The 26,769-nt window shown below is 38.0% G+C and overlaps 1 protein-coding gene across 3 annotated transcripts in view; it reads left to right on the plus strand.

The window, feature by feature from the left end:
* Nucleotides 1-25,710, plus strand: part of LOC138072393 (lysozyme C, kidney isozyme-like) — a 55,412-nt gene extending 29,702 nt beyond the window's left edge. The window contains exons 2-6 of one of the 3 annotated variants that reach the window (XM_068963495.1): nucleotides 443-552; nucleotides 19,536-19,872; nucleotides 21,475-21,639; nucleotides 23,496-23,574; nucleotides 24,810-25,710. In XM_068963495.1, the coding sequence (XP_068819596.1) occupies nucleotides 19,737-19,872; nucleotides 21,475-21,639; nucleotides 23,496-23,574; nucleotides 24,810-24,876 (447 nt within the window). In that variant the 5' untranslated portion in view covers nucleotides 443-552; nucleotides 19,536-19,736 and the 3' untranslated portion in view covers nucleotides 24,877-25,710. Of the gene's footprint in view, nucleotides 1-442; nucleotides 553-11,788; nucleotides 11,912-19,535; nucleotides 19,873-21,474; nucleotides 21,640-23,495; nucleotides 23,575-24,809 lie in introns of those variants that run through there. The other 2 variants (XM_068963497.1, XM_068963496.1) reach the window with 2 other exon arrangements.
* Nucleotides 25,711-26,769: the final 1,059 nt, after the last annotated feature.

Consider the following 26,769-nt stretch of genomic DNA (forward strand, 5'->3'; position numbering starts at 1 on the left):
CAACAGCAAAAGCATACTCAAGAAAAGGACAAATAAATAAATTGAACTTCAGTGTAATTTATAAAACTTTTGCTTTTAAAAAGATGCTGCTAAGATAATGAAAATATTGGAATAAAATCTTTGCAAAGCACATATCTGATGAAGGAACGAGAGGAATCTTTTGAAGGTGAAGAATATGATCTTTTTTGACTGTGGTGATGGCCTCATGGGTGTATGCATATATAAAAACATATCAAATTGTATACTTTAAAGTGCGGTTTTTGTATGTTATTTATACCTCAATAAAACTGGTCAAACATTTCTTTTTTAAAAATGTCATTTATTTGTTTATTGGCTGAACCGGGTCTTGCTACGCTTGGGCTGTCTCTGGTTGTAGCGAGCACCGGCTACTCCGTAGTTGCCGAGCTCAGGCTTCTCACTAAGGTGGCTTCTCTTGTTGCAGAGCATGGGCTCCCAAAAATGTTTGCAGCCAGATTCTTTCTTCTCCTTTCCTCACACATCACAAAAGGAGAAGTAAAAGAAGGGGAATTTGGAGTGGAAAGAAATAGCAAGGTGAGTTGTTGGAAGTTAACACATCTCATTTTTGGAAATTTTACAAACATGAGCATCAATTTTACAAACAGGTAAGTATGTTTTAGGGCCCTCTTGGGGCCTTATGAAGAGCCTGTGCAAGTGAGGGGCCCAAAGTTTAAGCTTCATTAGTTTCATGGTAAATCTGCCTAATAATATGGCACATGAAAATGCAAAAAGATAATACAATGTAAAGTTTCCTCCAAGCATGTCCTTCCGTCACCAGTTCTCTTCCTTGGAGGCAATAGATATATTCTGTTTCCTGGGTCCTCCCTGAAATATTATGCATAGATAAGCTTTTTGTTCTGAAACATTTTGTCACCCCCCCCTCATTCTTTTCTTAGAAAATTTAGCCTGTTGTATACAATTTTTTGCACTCTGTTGTTTCTCTTAGATGCCTTTATTGAGATGGTTCACATACCATCAATTCACTCATTTAAAGTGTACACTTTAGTGGTTTTTAATGTATTCACAGATACATATACCTGTCACCAAAGTTGATTTCAGAACATTTTCATCACCTCAAAAAGAAAGGAAGTGTCCTTCAGCTATCACCTACTGACCCCTAACCCCAGCACTTGGCAGTCACCAATCTGCTTTCTGTCTCTGTGTACTTCCCTGGGATGAGCATTTTATGTGCATGGAATCATAGGTAGTCCTTGGTGACTGGCTTCTTTCACTTAGCATAATTTTTCAAAGTTCTTCTTGGACTGATCAGGACCTGTATCAGAATTTAGTAATTTGTGTCTTCTCTTGTACTCTTAGCCTACTAGAAGTTTATCAATTTTATTGATCTTTTCAAAGAGCCAGATTTTGGTTTTGTTGATTTTCTCTATTGTTTTCCTATTTTCAATTTCATTGCTGCTCTAATTTGTATCATTTCTTTTCTTGTGCATTTGGTTTGGCTTGAATTGTTCTTCTTTTTCTAGTTTCCTAAGGTAGAATATTAGGGGTTTTTTTTTTAGTGTTTTTCTTTTTTTAATTTTATGTCTTCTTCTCTACTAATATATGTATTTAATGCTGTAAATTTCTCTGTAAGCACTATTTTCAGTGTATTTCATACATTTTCATAAGCTGTATTTTTATTTTCATTTAGTTTAAACAATTCTTTCATTTCTCTTGAGATTTCTTCTTTGACCCAAGTGATATTTAGAAGTATATGCATATTCATAGCAACTTTATTCTTAATAGCCAAAAACCATAAACTAGTAAGATTTCATTGAGTGGGTGAATGATTAAACAAACTGGTGTGTCCACACCATGGAATACTACTCAGTGATTTAGAAAAAGATGCAAACTATTGATACAAACAACATCTTAAGGAACCTCAAGGAAATTTGGATAGTTTACAGTTATTGGCTATTTAAGAATAAAGTTGCTATGAATATTCATATACAAGTTCTTATGTGGAAAGAAGACATTTCTCTAGGATAAATACCCAAAAGTAGATTGCTAGGTTGTATAATAAGTCCATTGTTAATTTTGACAGGATACTGTAGTTTTAATTAGCATCCGTCTAATGGATGATAATGTTAAAGTCTTTTCAGTTGTTTATTTGCCAGCTGTATACCTGTCCTTTTTGGAGGAATGTCTGTGAATTTTTGTCCATGCCCAGTTTTCTAATTAGATTATTATTTTTTAAATGTTGAGATTTGAAGGATCTTTATGTGTTTTAGACAAAAGAATTTTGATAAGTGATTTTCAGAATCTTCCCCTGGTCTCTAATTTGTCTTTTTATCCTTGTATAGGGTCTTTTTGCAGAGCAAAAGTTTATTTTGATGAGGGCCAATTTATCTGTTTTTTCCTTTTATGAATTATGCTTTTGGTGTCAAGCCTAAGAATTCTTTACCTAATTCTAGGTCTGAAAGATTTTCTCCTATGTTATTTTCTATAAGTTTTATAGTTTAAATTAAAATTTTGTTTTCAGTACAATTTTGCATAAAGTGTGAGTTTTTAGGTCAAGTTTTTTTTTTTTTTTGCTGATGAATTTCAATTTCTCTAGTTCCATTTATTGAAAAGGCTGCCCATCCTCCATTTAGTCACTTTTGCTCTTTAGTCAAAAATTAACTGGGCATATCTGTAAGAGTCTGTTTCTGGGCTTTCTATTCTGTTCCATTGACCTACGTGTCTTATTTTCCCTTCAGTATTATGCTATCTTGATTACTGTGCTAAGTTTTTAATAGTGGTCTTTCCAGGTGGTATTTCTTATTATTTATTTTTCCTCAAACACTTCTAAAATCAACTAATAAATAGATGCCACGAAGGTAACAAATTTTCTGTTTTCTCTCACTCTTATTGTAGTATAAGATTCATCAACTATGATAAAATCTTCTTACCTCTGGGTTTGTGGTTTGTTGAGATCGTCAAGAGTGGTCTATGTAAATGCTATGGCATGTGATATATTAAAATAATAATTTGTTTTTCTTGTTTAGAGAGGAGAAAGAACTAAGAGGGTAGAAAAGGAGCTGTCATTTGGTTGTTTAAATTTTGCTGTAATCTTCATGGTGTGATTTCAACAAAGCTACAGGATGAACATTAGTACTCTCATTTTATAGAAGAAAAGATTGAGCTTCATAGAGTACAAATTATGAGCATAAGCACATACTTTATAAAGTATAACTTCATGAGAATGATCTTGGCAGGATCATAGAGATTAGTGCAGCTTTGTAATCTTTCCTCCCTTTTTTTTTTTTTTTAAGATAGGTTACTTGGGCAAATATGTATAAAGCACTTGGAGCCAAGTTTATATCACTTATAGGAAATGTGGGCTCTGATAGTGCTAATTCAACCGTAGATAACCTCTTCATGGTAAGGTGAGGTTGAAAAGAAAGGATATTTATCCAGTACCTGAGTTACAGGTAGATAACTCAATAGAATTATAGCTACTTCTATATCCTGAAAGGTGGCCTGCCTTAGTGTTGGGCTTCACCATTCTGAGATGTTTTCCTAATTAAGATCCCACTTGGCCACATTAACAGGAAATTGTGTTCTGTCTTCTTTATTAAACAATTCTTCCTTTGAAGTTCAAAGAATCCAAGGATACTTACTCAGTCCACGGTATCTATAGTTACTCTAACTTCATCCTGAAACTGGACATCCCAGACAGCTCAAGAAAATGACCTGTTGATCGTAAAGCTGCTGTTACTATTGCTAAGCCTCAGTCCTTCTCCAGAAGAAGTTAGTGGGCTTTACCTTTCACCAGCCTGGAGATAGTTGCTGCTGCAGCATGTGGGAATCCCTGTTCCGGGGGAAGAGTTTTTCTTCTCTGTTGCCAGGATGCTGGTGCATAGTGACCCATGTTGTTGTTCAGACTCTCAGTCATGTCTGACCCTTTGTGACCCCCTGGACTGCAGCATGCCAGACTTCTCTGTCCTTCACTATCTCCCGGAGTTTGTTCAAACTCATGTCATCCAACCATCGAATCCTCTGTCATTCCCTTCTCCGCCTGCCCTCAGTGTTTTCCAACATCAGGGTCTTTTTCAATAAGTCAGTTCTTTGCATTACATGGCCAAAATATTGGAGCGTCAGCTTCAGCATCAGTCCTTCCAGTGACTATTCAGGACTGATTTCCTTTAGGATGGACTGATTTGATCTCCTTGCAGACCGAAGGACTCTGAAGAGTCTTCTCCAGCATAACAGTTCAAATGCATCAATTCTTCATTGCTCAGCCTTCTTTATGGTCCAACTCTCACTTCCATACATGACTGCTGGAAAAACCTTAGCTTTGATTAGACAGACCTTTGTTGGCAAAATGATGTCTCTGCTTTTTAAAACACTGCCTAGGTTTGTCATAACTTTTCTTCCAAGAAACAAACATCTTTTAATTTCATGGCTGCAGTCACCATCTGCAGTGATTTTGGAGCCCAAGAAAATAAAATCTGTCAGTGTTTCCATGCTCCGCCCCCCCCCCCCCCCGCCCCCGTCCCCATCTATTTGCCATGAAATGATGGGACTGGATGCTATGATCTTAGTTGTTTGAATGTTGACTTTTAAGCAACTTTTTCTCTCTCCTTTTTCAACTTCATTAAGAGGCTCTTTAGTTCCTCTTTGCTTTCTGGCATTAGGGTGGTGTCATCTGCATATCTGAGGTTATTAATATTTCTTCTGGCAATCTTGATTCCAGCTTGAGCTGCATCCAGCCCAGCATTTCACATGATGTACTCCGCATATAAGTTAAATAAGCAGGATGACAATATACAGCCTTGACATACTCCTTTCCCATTTTTGAACCAGTCCATTGTTCCATGTCCAGTTCTGACTGTTGCTTCTCGACCTGTATATGGGTTTCTCAGGAGATAGGTAAGGTGGTCTAGTATACCCATCTCTTTAAGAATTTTCCACAGTTTGTTGTGATCCACACAATCAAAGGCTTTAGCGTGCTCAATGAAGCAGAAGTAGATGTTCTGGAATTTCCTTGCTTTTTCTATGATCCTACGGATGTTACCAACTTGATCTCTGGTTCCTCTGCTTTTTCTACATCTAGTTTGTACATCTGAAATCGCTCGACTCACATCTTGTCGAAGCCTAGCTTAAATGATTTTGAGCATTACCTTGCCAGCATGTGAAATGAGTACAGTTGTACTGTAGTTTGAACATTCTTTAGCACTGCCCTTCTTTGAAATTGGGATGAAAACTGACCTTTTCCAGTCCTGTGGCCACTGCTGTGTTTTCCAAATTTGCTGCCATATTGAGAGCAGAACTTTAAAGCATCATCTTTTAGGACTTTAGATAGCTCAGATGGAATTCCATCACTGCCACTAGCTTTATTTGTAGTAATGCTTCCTAAGACCCACTTGACTTCACACTCCAGCATGTCTGGCTCTGGGTGAGTGATCACACCATTGTGGTTATATGGGTCATTGAGACCTTTTTTGTACAGTGCATTTATCTACAATGATAAAGTTGATGTATATATAATCCCATCAAACTTTGGTTTACAAAAATGACATTTCATCCCAAAGACTGAGTAATTTTTTTCTCAGGAAAGTGGCAACAGTAGGGTAGGGTATCTTATGGGGTCATTCCTTTCCCCTGCAAAGTAGACCACAATTCAAAAAAGTCTGAAGATCATGGTCTTTATCACCATCTTGGCTTTAACTCCTGCCTTCCTTCTCCAAATACATACACATTATCACTATAGTCTGGACTACCAAGAAGGGATCTTTTTTGCACACAAAAATAGAATTGTTTCATATCTCTTGCTCGAAATATTTCAATTTCAACATTACCTTCAGCAGTGATTATTAACAATTTTATGTGCTTTTCCCTTTAAGAATAATTGAATAATAATTAAAGTTTTTAACTTTCTTCAGAGAAAAACATACTATACACATTCAGACAATATAATCTTATACAACTCAGGAGGTTTTGCAACACCCCTGAAGCCCATCCACAGATCTAGGAATCCTCATCCAGCCTATACAATTTATGTATTGAATCTCCTTTGAATAGCATAAAAGGTCTTTTGCCTACCTAGCCAAATTCTTCACTTCCACTCCCCACTTCAAAGGAGATTTCCAGAACATACTATGTTCTCTCTTATACTTTTTTTTAAAAAAATCTATGGTTTTTCCTGTGGTCATGTATGGATGTGAGAGTTGGACTGTGAAGAAAGCTGAGCGCCGAAGAATTGATGCTTTTGAACTGTGGTGTTGGAGAAGACTCTTGAGAGTCCCTTGGACTGCAAGGAGATCCAACCAGTCCATTCTAAAGGAGATCAGTCCTGGGTGTTCTTTGGAAGGAATGATGCTGAAGCTGAAATGCCAGTACTTTAGCCACCTCATGCGAAGAGTTGACTCATTGTAAAAGACTCTGATGCTGGGAGGGATTGGGGACAGGAGGAGAAGGGGATGACAGAGGATGAGATGGCTGGATGGCATCACCGATTTGATGGATGTGAGTTTGAGTGAACTCCGGGAGTTGGTGATGGACAGGGAGGCCTGGCGTGCTGCAATTCATGGGGTCGCAAAGAGTCGGACATGACTGAGCGACTGAACTAAACTGAACTGAACTGAAACTTTTAATTTTAGAATAGTTTGAGATTTACATAAAAATTACTAAGATAACACATAGATTCTGTATGCAGAGTTTATCATTCCATATTCTTACAGTATTTCTCATTTACTATTAATAAGTGACTCTTTAATTGAAAATCCTTTTGAATCAGCAGTCAAGGAAATTATTTTCCAAAATAAATGTATAAAGCACTGATACTAGCCCTCATAATCTCTGGTTCAGCTCATGTGAGACAGTGTGAAAAATGATGCTGTGTTTGTGAGTTCACTTCCTATTTAACAGAGTTGGAAATAGACCACTCACATGCCAGCAACCAGCCACCTTACAGAGGTATGATATTGACTTGAGGTGAGGTGTTGGGGTGAAATAATTTGTGGCTGCATCTTCATTTAGAGTGATGTCAAAGAGAGAACAGAAGCATCTTCAATTCAGTGTGTACAGATAAATTGTTGTTAATATGAAGTTGAGCATATTATCTTATTTGCTTCTTAAGAGGAGAAATAAAATATTTGTTTGTCAAGAAAGGGAAAAAAAATACGATCCAGGTACATTACCTTATTCCCATATTTCCAACTATTTCTTCTCTTCTCAGCATTTTGTAATGTTACCAGAGCTAATTTACAGATTGAAATCACTGCGTTTTAGTTCAGTGAAAGAACTTTAATGATATGCAGTTGATTTGGCACAACTAAAAAGATCAAACCTTAAACTCAAAAGTCATACTTAACAGAGAAATGAAATCAGAATACTCTTCTAGAAAGAGCAAACGAAAATAGGAACATTCCCATCTCTTTGTCAACAAGATTATGTTTTATCACATGTTTGAAAAATCAGTTACTTATTTCATTACAATTTCTCAATGATGAATGCCCAATTTTTGTGTAAATTGAGGAAGGATTTTTGTAACCTGACCCATGTGGGAAGGGAAATATCTGTTCATAATGTGAAAAAGGGAAGTGAACTCTAAAGTTATAATTTCATTGAATCTGAAAGTTTAAATGTACTTTGTAAATAGTACAAAGAAAGTATGCACAAAGAAATAAAAAACTTTCCACAATTATCAGTTGTACTCACATTAAGAAAATTGATTTTTAGGGGCTTCTCTGGTGGTCCAGTGGTTAAAAATCTACCTGCCAATGCAGGGCACATGGGTTTGATCCCTGGTCCAGGAAGATCCCATGTGCCACCTGGCAGATAACCCCAGTGCCACACCGCTGAGATCGTGTTCTAGAGCCTGGGAGCCGCAGCTGTTGGAGCCAGAGTGCCTAGAGCAGTGCTGTGCAACAAGGGAAGCCACGGGAATGAGAGGCCCAAGCACTAGAGAGCAGCCCCCACTCGTCGCAGCTAGAGAAAGCCCACCTGTGGCAATTAAGACCCATGCAGCCAAAAATAAATAAGTAACATCTCTGTTTAACAAAAAAAGAATACTGATTTTGAAATAGTCTCTGATTGTTTAACGGCATTGCCTGGAGTTAGATTAACCTCTTAGATGAAAATCACACTTAAAACACATAAAATGGATTTGTATAATTATATTGGGAACTAAAATCAGCAAGAGGTAGACAAAGAAGTTATAGTGTGTTGTGAGAGAATTTCTTCCCTTTCACTTGAACTTCAAGGTAACGAGGTAAACTGAAAAGACCATGGACCTGACCTGAATCTAACTCCCAGCTCCCCCACTCACTATCTGTATGTCTTGGGGCAGGACTTTTCTCCTCTGGGAGACATAGTTTTTCATTTGTAAAATGGACATAATACCTATCTTTAAGACCCCTGAAAGAATTATAAATAATGTTTATTAAGTGGCTAACACATTGCAAGCATTTGAGTAAAAAAAAAGCTAGCATTATATACCTTTCCTTTTATCCCTGTGTCTCAAAATAGTCTCCAATCTTGACTATTCAAACCTCCTAAATATCTCTTGAATTCTCCTAGTTCTATTATCCACTTCCCACTTCATCTGCCATCTGAATTACTCGTATAGTTTTCTAGCAGCAGTCCCTGAATGCAATCGAGAGTGTTAATTTACTTTGTTTTAAGATTTTGATCCAGTTACCTTCCAGTTTAATACTCATGAATACTTTCCATTGTCTTTGGGATTAATTGCTGAACTTTACTGTTTCGGGGATTAAGCTTTTAGGTCTGGTTCTGCTCACCCCCCAGCGTTGTCTTTGACACCAGCACCTATTATTTCTTCCATTGTCCGCACAGCACATTGAGGAGACAGCAGGAACAAAGATGAAAGAGTGATGCATGGCAAGGATGAAGAATGGTAGAGTCTCCTCTGTGATTAGCAGTAAAGCACCTGGCAGATGACTAGGCTGGTACTGTTTTAGGCTTAAAGATCAATTCATGGGTCAGTAAGTTGTGGCTCTGTGCGAGACCACAATAACTTTTATAGCACAGTATTGACACCACAGTAGAAATAATTTCTCTTGTGTATATTAAGTAGTAGTATTTTTTCTCAGTATGAACAGATTGTTGTTTTTTAGTCGCTATGTTGTGTCTGATTCCTTTGCGACCCTAAGGACTGTAGCCTGCAAGGCATCTCTGTCCATGGGATTTCCCAAGCCAGAATACTGGAGTAGGTTGCAATTTCCTTCTCCAGGAGATTTTCCTGACCCAGGGATCAAACTCACGTCTCCTGCTTGGCAGGCAGATTCTTTATCTCTGAGCCACCTGGAAAGCCCATGAACTGAGTATCTGACTCAAAACACAAAAACACCAAGACTACATAGTAAATTAAGTACAAAAGTTAGATGATTTCTGGAGTTTGGGTGGTGTTATGAGATGCAGGAAAGCATCTTGCTTGTTCGATCTATTTTGCAAAGAGCGGGAACTGAAATTACAGAGACATTGAGAGCTAAAAGAACAGAAAGTGATCACTAATCCTCAAAAAAGACACACTGGTTTGGATTAGGCAAACCCAAATCATTTACCATTTTTCAATGACCCAAGAACCTGGCCAACAAAATGCCAGCTTTGGATTAGGGTGAAGCACTGCCCTGAGTCAGGGAATGTCCCCACAGAGAGCCACTCTGACCTGTGGCTAGGATGCTGGACTTGCTGGGAGCAGCTGGATGCTGGTCCTGTTTCACAGGGCTATTACACAGCTCCATTAGAAATTACTCCATCTTCAGCTTTCAGCATCTGGGCTCCCTGGGAGAGTCCAGCTGTGTCCCTTACCCCACATGCCAGCCCTCCCATCTCCCCTGCCTCTTCCAAATTCTCCTAGCAGCCATGCTGCCACAGCAGAGATGAGACTAGGTCCTCTGCACCCCTGAGCCAAACTACACAAGGACAGTGTCAGCTGGCTAATGAGAGGAGCTGCCCTGACCACGGAATGGCACTGCTTCATAGCAAGTGACTACTTACAATCTTTGACAAAACTCATTCCAATGCCTCTTTTCATTAATACGGTCTTTTTTTTTTTTTTTTTACCAGTGTCAGTTATTAATACTTCCTGAGGTTATGCTATTTTCATATAGTTTTTCATGTCCTTCATATATTGACACAAATAGATTTTAATTTAGAAAAGGGAGAGACATCATTTTGCCAACAAAGTTTTATGTAGTCAAAGCTGTGGTTTTTCCAGTAGTTATGTATGGATGTGAGAGCTGGACCATAAAGAAAGCTGAGTGCCTAAGAACTGATGCTTTCGAATAGTGGTATTGAAGAAGACTCTTGAGAGTCCCTTGGACTGCAAGGAGATCAAACCAGTCAGTCCTCAAGGAAATCAGTGCTGAATATTCATTGGAAGGACTGATGCTGAAGCTGACGCTCCAATACTTTGGCCACCTGATGCAAAAAGCTGATTCATTGAAAAAGACCCTGATGCTGGGAAAGATTGAGGGTAGGAGGAGAAGGGGCCAATAGAGGATGAGATGGTTGAATGGCATCATCCACTCAATGGACATGAGTTTGAGCAAGCTCCAGGAGATAATGAAGGACAGGGAAGCCTGGCATGCTGCAGTCCATGGGGTTGCAAAGAGTCAGACACTACTGAGTGACTGAATGACAAGAAAATAAAAACCAGATTGCAGGAACAACAACAGCAAAAAAGTGATGGGATAGATTATAGTGAAACAAGATTATCAAGACAGAGAGGTCTGAGTCACTGAAAATTAAAAACACCGTGGCTTACCTCCAGGGTCAGTGGTGACCAAAATCATTAAATCGAAGAGCCATTTTCAGGAAAGTAGTTTCATCTCTAGGGCTCTCAAGAACCATCTCACTTCCCACTCTGCAGTCACATTCAGAGAAGGTAAGTCTAGGTCAAATAGTGCAGAGGGTCTAAATTTGCTATACTATAAATGGGTGCAAGAACCATCACTTTGCTTTATTTTTCTAAATCTAACAAAATTTGTCTCTAAGCCCCATTTCCCCAAAAGATGGTGTTGTAAAACTTCTTTAGCTTATCCCCTGCCCAGGAGCTTACAAGCATCTCAAGAAAGGACAAAGCCCAGAAAACTTGAGGAAGACCTTAGAGTTTCAGTCCATCACTGAGATGTTCATATGATGGTAATTAGCCAGGCTGACATGGTTCACTCGAAGGCAGAAGCTCTTTCTCGAAGCTTCGTTGAGGGACTTGTCTGGTGGTCCAGTGGCTAAGACTCTGTGCTCCCAATGCAGGGGGCCTGGGTTCAATCCCTGGTCAATGAACTAGATCCTACATGCTGCAACTAAGAGTTCACATTGCTGCAGCTGAGACCCAGCACAACCAAATAAATAAATATTTTTTTAAAAAGCTTTATTGATTCCCAAGGGAGAGCAATTCATGTTCACTTTCCCAGCAGCTGCATGCCATCCAAGAGACCTCTTACCACTGCTCTGGGACCCCCACGGAGTGGGATGCAGGGCCCTGCCACTTCTCAAGCCTGTTACCACTGTCATCTCAGATCTGGCCAAATTTGCCTCCTCAAGTACCCAGGCCTCAGGAAATGTTTCTTCCTGCTTTATCCTCCTTCAATAATATAATCTCCCAAATGAAGGCCTGGATGGGACAGTGTTCCAGGAGCTTGGCAACTTATCTCTTATTCCAACACATATAAATTCTATTCTTATAAGAGTATTTTTCAGTCTTTTAAGAAAGTTAATGATACAATAAAAATGATCCTAAACAAAACAGGATTGTTCTGACATATTCTCTCATGTTTCTTTTTCTATAGCTTATATGCCATTTTAATGCATCTCATGAAGTTCATTGAAAATTAATATTTAACTCCTTTCTATTGAAGCTTAAGAGACCACTGATCTGGGTACAGATGAGCTGCATGAAAGAAGGATAAATTTAAAGTTAATTGGCAGACTATTTCTACCAATATGGGTGAGTTCATATACACAGAGGAATGTTGAGGACTTCAAAAAAATCATTCTTTTTTTAGTGATTCTGCACACTCCTCTCTGTATGTGTAATTATTTATTATTTTGCTAATTATAAAAGTAATATATGCTGAAAGAACAAAACTTGGAAAATGCCAAAATATACAAGTTGAATAAAATTCTGAAGAGTGTCAGTATAAACATTCTGGTGTGTATCTTTTAGTCCTTTTTCTTACATAAGACGTTTTAAAGTTTTTTTAATCATAAAATACATACGCACATTTTTTAAAGTCAAATGAGGTGTTATAAGTTAAATGCTGAAAGATAGCCCTAAACTTTCTTATCCAATTCCCAACACTAGAGGCAATGTCTTTCAACTTCTTAGGTATTTTTAGCTTCTTTAGTTCTATTTTATTATTATGGCCATATATGTCAAGAGTATGATTATTCTATTCATTTTTTATTTTCAATCATGGGTATTTTCTACTGATTTCCGCCAAGGAAGATGAAGATTTAGCTCTCTGGACTCCCCATGTCTTGTTCCCCTTTACAAGCATGTACAAACTCTCACAGATGAGTATACTATGATCGTATAATTTGGTTGTATATCTTCTTTTCTTGTGTTTTAGTTTTCTTGGAATTGACAATTGCCTTACTTTTTGTTTGCATAGTCTTCCATTTACTTATTCATGTATTAATTCATCGCCCTAGATCTCAGTCAGAGTTGTCAAACTCCTTTCAATAGTTTCAAACATTCCAGGACATTTTTTTTTTTTAAGCTTGTCTATTACACACATTTGTAGTAGGGTTTTTAAAAATTAGTCAACTAACGTTTATTTTTTGTTGTGCTGGGTCTTTGCTGCTGCACGTGGACTTCCTCTAGTTGCAGTGGGTGGGGAGCTACTCTTTATTGTGGTGCCTGGGCTTCTCACTGTGCTGGCTTCTGTTGCAGAGTACAGGCTCTAGGTACCTGGGCTTCGGTAGTTGCCGCTGGCAGGCTCAGGAGTAGTGGAGATGGAACCCGCATGCCCGCTGTTGGCAGGAGGATTGTTATCCCCTGCACCCCTAGGGAAGCCTTCCAGGACTTCTTTAACTTGGCTTTCCCCCAGGGAGTCCTTAGGGTTACTGTTCCCTTCATCTCAATAATTTCCCTTCTCCTTTCTCCTGTATTAAAATCCTGTTTACTAGAACCCTTATCTTTTATCTTATTTGCTCTTTTAAATTTTTATATCTTTATTTATTGGCTGTGCTGTGTGGACGCCACAGGATCTTAGTTCTCCAACCAGGAATTGAACCCAGACCACAACAGTGAAAGCGCCAAGTCCTATCCATAGGACTACCAGGGAATTTCCAGGAATATATCACTTCGTGATTTTTAAAGACATATGCCTTTTCATAGTACAATTTTTTTTAAGTGGTAAAAACAACATGTTATTAACAAACCCAAATACCTTTAGTTTCTCTGTAATAAGAGGTGAAAAGCATATAAACTTAAACATGTGTTTGGCAATTAATATTTCACTATTTTATTTGGAAATGAACTAGATATCAATGAATATCATTTAAAGTTAATGTTACAAAAAGATTTTGAAAACTATTTTTAAGCAGACACATTTTATTAATGATACCTGCAAAATTCATTTACGAACATTTCTACCACTTATATCTATTTAATTCATGTGTACTTAACAATTATGCTTGAGTCGCCATGAAAATTTAATGATATTAAAAATTAACCATCATTTTATGTTATTTTTCTTGTTGACAAACTAGGCAAGTAGCAAAACTTACAGAAGTAAAGAATCTAATAATTTAAAGATGACTTTTTTCTCTACCATATTGACATACATTAAGGAAATAATTTCTATTGTAAATTTAGTTCTTGAGTAGAATTTATAATTTTATAATTTCAAGCATAAAGTAGAGACAACATAAACTTATTTGACTAGTCTTAGTTTAAATAAGTGCTTGTATTCTCTTTAAGCCAGTTAAATAGAGGTCTTTCACAAGTTTTTACAAATACTATCCAGAGGAATAAAAATATCACACATACATAACATACATACATAGATATACATGGATATATAGATAGAGACTGATGCAAACTGTGATCTCATAGCTTTCATTTAAAAATTTTAGCCACATATCCAGTACAGTAGTACAAAAACTTTCTAGCTTATAGAAGACCTAAATGGGATTTTTGGCAGATAGAACAAGTTAAATTTACCCACTCAGGTGGCTAAAGCCTTTTGCCAATATTTGTGGAAAAGACTATTAAGAATTTTACTTGTCTTGAATGAATAATCTTGTGGAGGCTATGGACAAAATTTGGGGCAAGGGAGCTTATGAAAATATCAAACGGTTTGTTTTCTTAAAAAACTATCTCTCATATTTGTTTGTTTCCGGTCCTGTAATTACTTCAGCAATATGTGAACCATGAACTTCCAGATGTTCAAGCTGGTTTTAGAAAAGGCAGAGGAACCAGAAATCAAATTGCCAACATCTGCTGGATCATGGAAAAAGCAAGAGAGTTCCAGAAAAACATCTATTTGTTCTTTATTGACTATGCCAAAGCCTTTGACTGTGTGGATCACAATAAACTGTGGAGAATTCTTCAAGAGATGGGCATACCAGACCACCTAACCTGCCTCTTGAGAAACCTGTGTGCAGGTCAGGAAGCAACAGTTAGAACTGGACAAGGAACAACAGACTGGTTCTAAATAGGAAAAAGAAGTACATCAAGGCTGTATATTGTCACCCTGCTTATTTAACTTATATGCAGAGCACATCTTGAGAAACGCTGGGCTGGAGGAAGCACAAGCTGGAATCAAGATTGCCGGGAGAAATATCAATAACATCAGATATGCAGAAGAAACCACCCTTATGGCAGAAAGTGAAGAACTAAAGAGTCTCTTGATGAAAGTGAAAGAGGAGAGTGAAAAAGTTTTCTTAAAGCTCAACATTCAGAAAACGAAGATCATGGCATCTGGTCCCATCGCTTCATGGCAAATAGATGGGGAAACAGTGGAAACCGTGGCTGATTTTATTTTTCTGGGCTCCAAAATCACTGCAGATGGTGACTGCAGCCATGAAATTAAAAGATGCTTACTCCTTGGAAAGAAAGTTATGACCAACCTAGACAGCATATTCAAAAGCAGAGACATTACTTTGCCAACAAAGATCTGTCTAGTCAAGGCTATGGTTTTTCAGTGGTCATGTATGGATGTGATTGTTGGACTGTGAAGAAGGCTGAGTGCTGAAGAATTGATGCTTTTGAACTGTGGTGCTGGAGAAGACTCTTGAGAGTCCCTTGGACTGCAAGGAGATCCAAGCAGTCCATCCTAAAGGAGGTCAGTCCTGAGTGTTCATTGGAAAGAGTGATGTTGAGGCTGAAACTCCAATACTTTGGCCACCTGATGCGAAGAGCTGACTCATTTGAAAAGACCCTGATGCTGGGAGGGATTGGGGGCAGGAGGAGAAGGGGACGACAGAGGATGAGATGGTTGGATGGCATCACCAACTCAATGGGCATGGGTTTGGGTGGACTCTGGGAGTTGGTGATGGACAGGGAGGCCTGGAGTGCTGTGGTTCATGGGGCGGCAGAGTCAGACACAACTGAGTGACTGAATTGAACTGAATTGCTTTAGCAACAAGGATCTCTTTGGGTGCTTACATTTCAAAGATACAGTAAGATCAATATTTCCAAGGGTCAGAGAAGGGACTGTGGGTCTTATATGAGATGGAACTCAAGGGTATATTTGCCCTTATCAGAAACCTAAGATCATCATTATTACATTTTCCCTTTGTTTAACAGGAGGATAGGAGAACTCAACAATGTTGACATTTTTTTGGTAGTGCAGGCCCAAAATATGGGATGTCTGGACCTGGTGGGGTTGGCTTTACAAAGTAAAGGACAATAAATCAAACCTTCATGTGCCTTTTCTGGACCTTTGTCAAAGCTATTTCCTGGCTATCAATATTTCTGTAAGTTTTATACCTGCTTGAGTGCCAGCTGTAGCTCTTGACAGTCCTCTGATGTTCCCCTCCTAACCTTGTTGAGAAAGTTAAGGAAGTGTTTTGTTTTTCTTTCACACAGTCGCTCAGTCATGTCTGACTTTGCAATCCTGTGGACTGTAACCCACGAGGCTCCTCTTGTGTCCATGGGATTTTCCAGGCATAAATACTGGAGTGAGTAGCCATTTCCTTCTCTAAGGGATCTTCCTGACCCAGGGTCCCCCTCATTGGCAGGCAGATTTTTTACCATTGAGCCATCAGGAAAACCCTGTACCTTCTGTATCTATTCCTATATTTTCTCTCTTTCTTTCCTTTTTTTTTTTTTTTTTTTCTCAATTTGATCTTCCCATTGGTACCTGTAGGACACTTGTTTAAGATGAGAGCTATCTTAAAAGTCCTTTTAGGTGTAAAAGTTCAAGTCTTCAATAGATCTATTCCAACTGTGAGTCTGAGCCAGTGAGCCTTTTTCATGGCTTAAAACCAATATTAGGGCTTACAAGAGCTTAAAACCAATATTAGAGCTTATACTATTAGGACGCAAGAGCTGTCCCTTAAGAAATGTAGGCCTCTCAAGATGCAGAGCCACTCCAGAGAAAGCCTAAGAAACAAAGACCTTCCTTGTCTCAGGTGACAAAGAAAGCTCTATGTCCTGCAAAGTGGGACACCTTACATAACTGACCTCCTAACCTATGCTACCAGAAAGGTGATACTGAGAGGAGAATTTTTCCTTCACAAACCAGGCAGCAAAGGTAGAGGCCCTAAAGGCCTCTTATGACCTGAGACACTTCATTAAGACAAATTTCCCTGACAGCCAGCATGGTTGGACAAAGAGAATATTGCCTGTCCCTTCATGTCTTCGGCTGCTAGCTGGCTGGCTGGCTAACTGCTGATGCAAGCCTGACAACCTGCACCCCGCCAACCCCACAAAGGGAGTATTCTCACTGGTGACAAAGCCAAGTTCTCAGAAGAGAAAACAAAACAAATGGAGATTCTCATCTTATGGTTTTTCGTCCTTATGACAGACGACAAAGGAAAACGTAACTCTTCCTGCGAGGCTAAGAGTCAGTAACCATAGGGGCTGATTAACAAAAACAGATTCACGAGAATCACAATTCAAGGTCTGTTTTCACAAGTGTTTTTCTTCTGCCACTGTGAATTTGGAAAGGAAGGGAAAAGGAGAAAGTTTTATCCTCCTCTCTTGTCTGTGCACTACAGAGAAAGAGCTGGGAGACTGACATGGTAAGAATCTGTACCTTCTGCTGGTCTGCTGTCTGTTATCCCATATTTCAATTGCAGTCGCCAGGGAGAATGGAGTGTTCTAGCCTTTCACGGTCCCATCCTCCTCACCAGAAACTGTACAGGGGGAAATGTTTGTTTCCTTTCACTATTTTAGGTTTTTGGCTGGGACTCTGTAACAAAAAGACAGCTTAACAAGAGAAAAGGAAATGAGTATATTAACATGTACATCTCATATATACTTATGAGAAATGAAAGCGGTGAGTAACTCAAAGAGGTGTCTAGGACTTGGACTTACAGATCATCTTAACCAAAGAACAATATATTTTTAGGGGAACTACAAGACAGAGGCAAAGAGTACTGGGCTTCCAAGGGCAGCAAATAGTGGTACAATAAATACATCAGAAACTAATGGAAAATAATAGCTAGTCAGTATAGGTTGTTTTCCAGAGTTCTCTAGTCCTGACTTGGGCCTAATATGTGTCTAGGGATGTTGATGATTAATTCTTGCACAAATTTATGTGCTGCTTTCAGGAAAATAGGGGGAGAACAGAGAACTTTTCTTGGATCTTCTTCTTCTGCATTGCCTTCAGCTCAAAATTTTTCTTGTGTCAAAGGGGAAGATTCTTGGGGTGGCATATTCTGTTTTTTTGGGTTTTTTTTGCTGTAAAATTCCCTTGCTTTACAATGACTCTTTATGCTCTAACATGAAAACGTGAAGTAAGGCTTTGTCAGAAAGGAATTCAGTTCAGTTCAATTCAGTTGCTCAGTCATGTCCGACTCTTCGCGACACCATGAATCGCACTCCAGGGCTCCTTGTCCATCACCAACTCCCAGAGTTCACTCAAACTCATGTCCATCGAGTCAGTGATGCCATCCAGCCATCTCATCCTCGGTCGTCCCCTTCTCCTCCTGCTCCCAATCCCTCCCAGCATCAGAGTCTTTTCCAGTGAGTCAACTCTTCTCATGAGGTGGCCAAAGTACTGGAGTTTCAGCTTTAGCATCATTCCTTCCAAAGAACACCCAGGGCTGATCTCCTTTAGAGTGAACTGGTTGGATCTCCTTGCAGTCCAAGGGACTCTCAAAAGTCTTCTCCAACACCACAGTTCAAAAGCATCAATTCTTCAGTGCTCAGCTTTCTTCACAGTCCAACTCTCACATCCATACATGACCACTGGAAAAACCATAGCCTTGACTAGCTGGACTTTTGTTGGCAAAGTAATGTCTCTGCTTTTGAATACGCTATGTTGGTTGGTCATAACTTTTCTTCCAAGGAGTAAGCGTCTTTTAATTTCATGGCTGCAGTCACCATCTGCAGTGATTTTGGAGCCCCAAAAATAAATTCTGACACTGTTTCCACTGTTTCCCCACCCATTTGCCATGAAGTGATGGGACTGGATGCCATGATCTTCATTTTCTGAATGTTGAACTTTAAGCCAACTTTTTCACTCTCCTCTTTTACTTACATCAAGAGGCTTTTTCGTTCCTCTTCACTTTCTGCCATAAGGGTGGTGTTATCTGCATATCTGAGGTTATTGATATTTCTCCCGGCAATCTTGATTCCAGCTTGTGCTTCCTCCAGCCCAGCATTTCTCATGATGTGTTCTGCATATAAGTTAAATAAGCAGGGTGACAATATACAGCCTTGACGTACTCCTTTTCCTATTTGGAGCCAGTCTGTTGTTCCCTGTCCAGTTCTAACTGTTGCTTCCTGACCTGCACACAGGTTACTCAAGAGGCAGGTTAGGTGGTCTGGTATGCCCATCTCTTGAAGAATTCTCCACAGTTTGTTGTGATCCACACAGTCAAAGGCTTTGGCATAGTCAATAAAGCAGAACTAGATGTTTTTCTGGAACTCTCTTGCTTTTTCCATGATCCAGTGGATGTTGGCAATTTGATCTCTGGTTCCTCTGCCTTTTCTAAAACCAGCTTGAACATCTGGAAGTTCACAGTTCATGGAGTTAAGAATGTTATTTGCACGAGGCTTACTTCTAATAGCGAAACATTGATTTATAAATTAAGAATTTACAAGAGTAACCAAGAAGTTAGGAATGGAATTTGGCCGAACAACATAGTGTTGTACTATATACCTATCTGAACAACAGGCAATGTTCTTTTGTGGAAAGTGTATATAAAATAATCTTAAAGGAAAAAGATGAAGGCAACATACAGAAGGCACATAAAGCAACTTAATGAAGAAAAATGTAATGAAAGATTGGAATTCATTTTCAGTTGAGTCAAATGTTCATTCAGGTTTTTTTTATACTTGCTCAAATTCATAATAAAATAGGAAAAAGTTCCGCTTTTGGCAATAGTGCTAATCCCAATTAGTCCTGAGCAATGTCTTTAAGTAATGTCATTTCACTATTTTCTTGCAGATTAATTCTTAGGACGTCAGAATGTCCCTCTTCAAACATAAGAAAGAAAAATTTAAAGTTAGTGAACCAATCAACATTTCCTGTTTTCCACGTCTCAGAGGGTGGAGCTCCCAAACCAGTCGCATAAGAAGGAAGTGAAAAGATGTTAAAAAGCAGGGCCAGCTCCCCTGGTCAGCCTGGAGGTCTGGCTTCTCAGTCAACATGAAGGCTCTGCTTATTCTGGGGCTTCTCCTCCTTTCGGTCGCTGTCCAAGGCAAGGTCTTTGAGAGATGTGAGCTTGCCAGAACTCTGAAAAGATTTGGAATGGATGGCTTTAGGGGAATCAGCCTGGCAAACTGTAAGTTAACTCTTTTTCATCCTTTCAAATAGTTAGCTAGGTGTAGAACAGATACTAATAGAGGATGAACCGAAAGAAAGGGTCTTTGAGTGAATGTTTTTTTCTTTCTTGGAGGGTTTACACACTTCAGTTCAGTTCAGTTCAGTCGCTCAGTCGTGTCCGACTCTGCGACCTCATGAACCACAGCACACCAGGCCTCCCTGTCCATCACCAACTTCCGGAGTCCACCCAAACCCATGTCCACTGAGTTGGTGATGCCATCCAAGCATCTCATCCTCTGTCGTCCCCTTCTCCTCCTGCCTTCAATCTTTCCCAGCATCAGGGTCTTTTCCAATGAGCCAACTCTTCACATCAGGTGGCCAAAAGATTGGAGTTTCAGCTTCAGCATCAGTCCTTCCAAAGAACACCCAGGACTGATCTCCTTTAGGATGGACTGGTTGGATCTCCTTGCACTCCAAGGGACTCTCAAGAGTCTTCTCCAACACCACAGTTCAAAAGCTTATACACTTACAATGGTTAAAAGTATCCACTTGTTCTTTTAGAATCAGATGTACCAGGTGAAGGAATGAGGCATGGTGGGTCAAATTCTACATCATTCTAAGCATGCAAGGTTCCCATGTACTCCTCTAGTGCTACTAAATTTGACAACTGGCGCATGTAGACTGACTATAAGATACATTTTAGCACCTGGAACATGTCTGTCAAGCCCTTGTTGTTTGACTCTAGCCATTTCTAATTTGGATCTTGGGTTCTGAATAAGGCAGTATTTTTCTCATTTTTAATCCCCCTAACATGATGTTGCACTTTTAACATCAAGGTTTTTTAAAAATTCCATTGAACTCTTAAAACAGGGACAGTAGAACTATCTCCCCTCAATCAATATCTATATAAGGATCCCTGAAATGCAGCATGAAATGACATTTTATTATTCTGACTCTAGTTCATTAATTATTTTTCATTTTCTTCCACAGAATTTAAGATGTGCCATAAGGAAAATTTCCTTTGTATTTTAGTCCATATTTGTCAATGTCATCACTGTAGTTTTCGTACTGAATTCAGACATTTCTCCTCCATAAATATTTTTGAATGAGTTAGCCAATTGCTAGATGGATGGATGGATGACCCAGCCTTTCCTATTCTATGATTCTTGCCTGCATTATAATTTGATACCCAAATTCGCCTTCGGTATCATAAATTTTCTTTCTCCCAGAAAATCCTTATTTTTTTCTGATAAAAAGCATTTTTCCATTAACATATGCATCTGCTGCTAATGACCAAACCCAGTCAACAACTCTGTTGATTTTTCTGTTCTAGGCTTAATCCTACCTGGGTGTTAGTAGTAAGGAAAGTGTAATAGCAATGGAAGATATTTTTAAAAATATGTTATCTTTTTCATTCGTATTACCAAATCATTTGCTAATAAAAGAATTTTCTGAAGGGACCTTTAACACCAAAGTGTTAAAACACTTTACAAGTAAAATGCATCTTTATACGTGTAAAGTAAGTCGTTAGTAAAATAGAACTAGTTAAGTAGAACTGATTATGCTATGAACTGTAAGTCACATGATTCACTCTTTATTACTCAAAATATGTTTTTTTCAGGGATGTGTTTGGCCAGATGGGAAAGCAGTTATAACACACAAGCTACAAACTACAAGAGTGGAGACAGAAGCACTGATTATGGGATATTTCAAATCAATAGCCACTGGTGGTGTAATGATGGCAAAACCCCAGGAGCAGTTAATGCCTGTCATATACCCTGCAGCGGTAAGACAAGATAATGTGGAGTGATGGCACAGGACTCACCTGGTTATGCCTATTGAGTTATCCAAAAAGTTCGTTCAGGTTTTTCCATAAACATCTTATGGGGAAATTGGAACAATCCTATAGGTCAAGATTCAATAGAAATAAAAAAATCTTGAAGGGTTCATCAGGGACCTATAAAAACTCCATTTTAATATCTAGAAACTCTATTCTCCTCCTCCTAATTTCTTCAGTTTCTAATCATAAAAGTTTGCTGTTTGCTAACATACAGGAGTTGCTGGAATGACCTATCACTTTATCATAACTGGACATATTGATACTTTGGAAAACAATGCCATTCCTTCTACTTTCCTTGTTTGGGGAGGATTAGCGATAATTTTGTTGGGTGGTCTGTTTTTAAAAATCTACCCTCCTTTATTGGAAAACAAAAGAATTACTAGTTAATCAAAGTGGAGGAATATACGTGGTATTTTTAAAAAATTGTTTTTACTTTTTATGATAAAATATTTTAAATATATGGACAATTAGAAACATTACTATAATAAGCATCAATATGCTCATCACGTACTTTAACAGTTGTTAACATTTTGGCATATTTACTTATGTGTATATATATATATATATATGTATATAAACTTCTTTTTGCTGAGTGATTTTAAGGTGAATTAGAAACATTATGACATTTCATTTATAAATTCTTTAGAACGAATCTCCAAAAACACAGCTCCTATATAAAAATTGTCATTCTAACAAGTTAATTTCTAAATTTGCTTAATTGAGGTGAAACAAGTATTCTATTGATTTCCTTTTAAAATAGAGAAAGCATGTGGAATCTTTAAAAAAAAATTTTTTTTAATTTATTTATTTTTTAATTGAAGGATAATTGCTTTACAGAATTTTGTTCTTTTTTGTCAAACCTCAGTGTGAATCAGCCATTGGTACACATATATCCCCTACATTTTTTTTGAACCTCCCAAAGCATGTAGAATCTTTAGTGCCTGAAATATTGGAGAAATATAGCAAAATTGATACTGCTAAATTTTTAAATATTACAAATCCTAATAGTGAAGATGAGTCTAAGAATATACTTTTGTATCCAGTTAATTTATTTAAAAAATTTTGTATTATGGAATAACCTGTTGTCATTGAATAAAAATTCTTACTACCCAGACATGTATGACCATAGAGAAATTTTGGTATCCACATGTTCTTTTGGAATACACAACAATCCCGGACATGAATGTAAAGCTATATTATACACATTTGTACCCACATAACAAAAGTGAAATTGTACTATAGTCACTGCTTTACAATTTTGTCTTTATTACACAAAATTATTTTTTGTCAACAAATACCAATCCTTATTGTTTTTTAAAAATGAATAGATTTTCACAATATAAATGCTCTATAATGTATCAACCTAACTCTTACTGTTAAACATTTAGGCTAGTTCCATTTATGCCCTCTATTAATTGCTATGAAACAGTTTGTATACATGTCTTTCAGTACATCTCTTATTATTTCTTTAGAATCAATTTCCAGCGTTGAATTGCTGAGCAAAAACCTGCTAGACCAGTTTCTGCTTGTTTGTCTTTTTTTTTTTTTTCCAATAGTTCCCAGTAAAAAGAAAACCTTCTATCATGCTAATTAATAATTCCAGAGCTTCCAATGACTTTGGTAAATGAGAAACAGATGCCAAATGGGATGGAATGAAGAGTTTCCCCCAACATCAACAGATAAGCAGACCCTTAAAAATTATTTTAGTTGTTCTTTCCTCAGCCTAACAGAATAAAGCTGACTGAGCCTAAACTTAACATTTCTATGAATGGTATTTTCACTTCTCACCACCTCTTTTTCAGCTTTGCTGCAAGATGACATCACTCAAGCTGTAGCATGTGCCAAGAGGGTTGTCAGTGATCCACAAGGCATTAGAGCATGGTATGTGGTTTTTTTTCCCCTTTCAGTTTATTGAGATGTAATTGACATAAAGCACTATGTAAGTTCAAGGTGTATAGCATAATGATTTGACTTACATCAGGAAACAGTATCACAATAAATTTAGTGAACATCCATTATCTCACATGGATACAACATTAAAGAAATAAAAAAAATTTTGTGTGTGGTGAAAATTCTTAGGATTTACTCTCTTTTTAACACTTTTCATATATAAAATATAGCAGTGTTAATTATATTTATCATGCTTTATATTTGTTTTTGCTCTTTAGTCACTAAGTCCTGTCTGACTTTTGTGATCAATAAACTGTTTCCTGCCAGGTTCCCCTGTCCATGGGATGATTCCAGGCAAGAATACTGAGGCAGGTTGCCCTTCCCTCCTCCAGGAGATCTTCCTAACCCAGGGACTGAATTTGTATCTCCTGCATTGCAGGCAAATTCTTTACTGCTGAGCCACCAGGGAAGCCCCATGCTGCACATTATATCCCTAGTATTTATTTATCTTATAACTGGAAGTTTGTAGTACCTTTGACTGCCTTCATCCAATTCCCCTTCCCTCACTCTACCTAACCACAAATTTGACCTCTTTTTCTAGGACTTTATTGCTTTGTTTGTTTGTGTTTGAAATATAATGGATGTACAACACTATGTTAGTTCCCATTACAGAGTGTGGTATGTGTTAAGTATTAAAGGAGAGAGCTGTTTTATCCTATTGTTATGAAAGAGGTGAGAGAATATTTCCAAAGAGCAAAGTATGGTACTGAGAACTGAAAATTGCAGCTTTGGATTCATGCTAAATGGTGTATAACATAGAAACAATCTACTTTAACGGATTCAAAATCTTATTCTTTTACTCCTCAATTTATTTTTGGGAATTTCTAGAGGTTTTAAGATTCTCCACCTTATACTAATTCCTTGTCATATCTTGACATTATTTTTGTCATTAAGTAAATATGGAATGCACTTTGCATTTGTGCTGTGAACTACACAGGACTCAACATTTGTACTCAGATGTTCTGTGCCCCAGCGAAGGTTTGGGGGAGATGTGAAGTCCTTGGTATACATATCTCCAGGTAATAAATAGCAATACTTGGATCTGTCTGTAGCTTTTATTTCATGTATTGATAAACTATGTTGTTTTCCCAAAGGACTTGAAATATATGTAATACAGTGAAGCTATGTTTCAACCTTATTACCATTTGTTTCATCTTTCTCTACAGGGTGGCATGGAGAAGTCATTGTCAAAACCAAGATCTCACCAGTTACATTCAGGGTTGTGGAGTGTAACGCTGGAGTTTTTACTTCAACCCATTTTATCTCTTTTTCATATTCAGGAAGTAATAGTTGAGGGAAAGGTCATACTTTCAAACAAATAATGTTTTTTTTACAGAAGAAGGATCATGTGGTCTTTCTTTTAAGATACTTAATGTTTACTTCATGTATTTATTATTTGATATGAGGCCCACAGTGTATTTCAGTTTAATAGACCTAATGCTGGTGAATATTTGTCTAAAATCTTAATTATCAAATATATATCCAGAGCATTCAGTTCTTAAAGAAATAGCACAGACTTCATCTTGAATCATACAAGTACTCCCCAATATTCAACAAAAATATAGCAAAATAATATCTTTAAGCAAACTGATCTTAGGCAAGATCCCACCTGTGTAGTAGGCACGTAACACCGTCATCTGTTCAGTCATCTCCAAAAACAGTGAAAGATAATCACTCTTTGTTGGGCAATATAAAATGTTAAATGGAGCAGAATGCCAAATGACTAAGAATGAAGAAAGCCTGAATTAAGAATTTTGTTTTCATAAAGTGTGACCTTTGTTTTAAATGTTGTCTTAAAAATGTTGCATTTACACAGCTTTAAAAATAAGCTCAGAATTTATGTCAATCACTTTTAGCCCTTTTAAAGAACTCAATTGTGCATCTTGCTGTCATGAAGGATATAAAGATGGATTAGATGAGCTGTTGTTTTTTCTTAATGTTATAAGCTTAGTTTCATGCATTATCACAAATTCAGAGGCAGAAGAGTTTGTAAGTATTGAAATCATTGCTAGTTAATCACAGGTGTGAAATCATGAATGCTATAAAAAGTACATTTTCAGTAAAAGCTTTGCAATTTATACTTCGTCTTTCTTTGTTAAGTCATTTAGTGTCTCTGAAAAAATACATACATATATATTTGAGAAAAAGATTATCTGACACTTAGTATTTCCTACATCCTTACCTGTACCGAAACAGCTAGATTTTTTTCTGTGTGTATATTCTCTTTAATCATAGAATGCACATTGACATTAAGTAACATTTTTTCCTCAATGGATTTAATCATAAAGAGATAGGGTATATATCATCTTAAAAAGAAAGTTCTTACAAAATCCAAAAATAGGTAAATATTGCTGAAGAAAAATACATAAGCATGCTGACAGATCTCTATTTTTAAATTTTTTTAGCAGTGCTACTAGGTTTGTGGGATCTTAGTGCTCTGACCAGGGATTGAACCTGCATCCTCCACAGTGAAAGCTTGGAGCCCTAACCACTGGACCTCCAGGGTATTTCCCGCACACTAAATTCATAAACACAAATCTCAAATGGGCCCTCTAATCAGCCTGGTCATCTTAGTCACTTCTCTGAAATCCTGTGTTGGTGTCCCAATTCCTCAAAATGACTGTTACTATTTACTTCTTCTCTCATTTCAAAGTCCTGGCGCACACGCCAACCACTGGCCTTCCACACTCTGCCCGTGGTAGACCACCCAGCCTCACATTACACTGACAGAACAGAAGCAACTCATATAAAACCCTCCCCTCTTGGCCACCATAACAGAGCTCATGTCTTTCCGTGGGCTCACCCTCCCTTCCTTCCCCGTTATCACCGGGATGAAGGGCCTTGCTCCTGCCGATGGCAGTGTCTCCACATGCAGTCTTCATCACAGCCCTCTCCCTACTCCAGTTTAGGCTGAGGGTTTCCCGATCCTGAGTTTCTCCCTCTGCTGGATCATCCCCTTTACTGTAAGAACTGCCCTGGTAACCTTTCATCTTGCAAATAGCCCTCCAGGTACAACATCATTTTAGACTCCCTTGTACGGCAACTGAGGCTTCCCTGGTGGCTCAGACGGTAAAGCGCCTGCTGGCAATGCAGGAGACCTGGGTTTGATCCCTGGGTTGGGAAGAT

Source organism: Capricornis sumatraensis, unplaced genomic scaffold (genome assembly GCF_032405125.1).
Source record: "Capricornis sumatraensis isolate serow.1 unplaced genomic scaffold, serow.2 scaffold15, whole genome shotgun sequence".
NCBI lineage: Eukaryota > Metazoa > Chordata > Mammalia > Artiodactyla > Bovidae > Capricornis > Capricornis sumatraensis.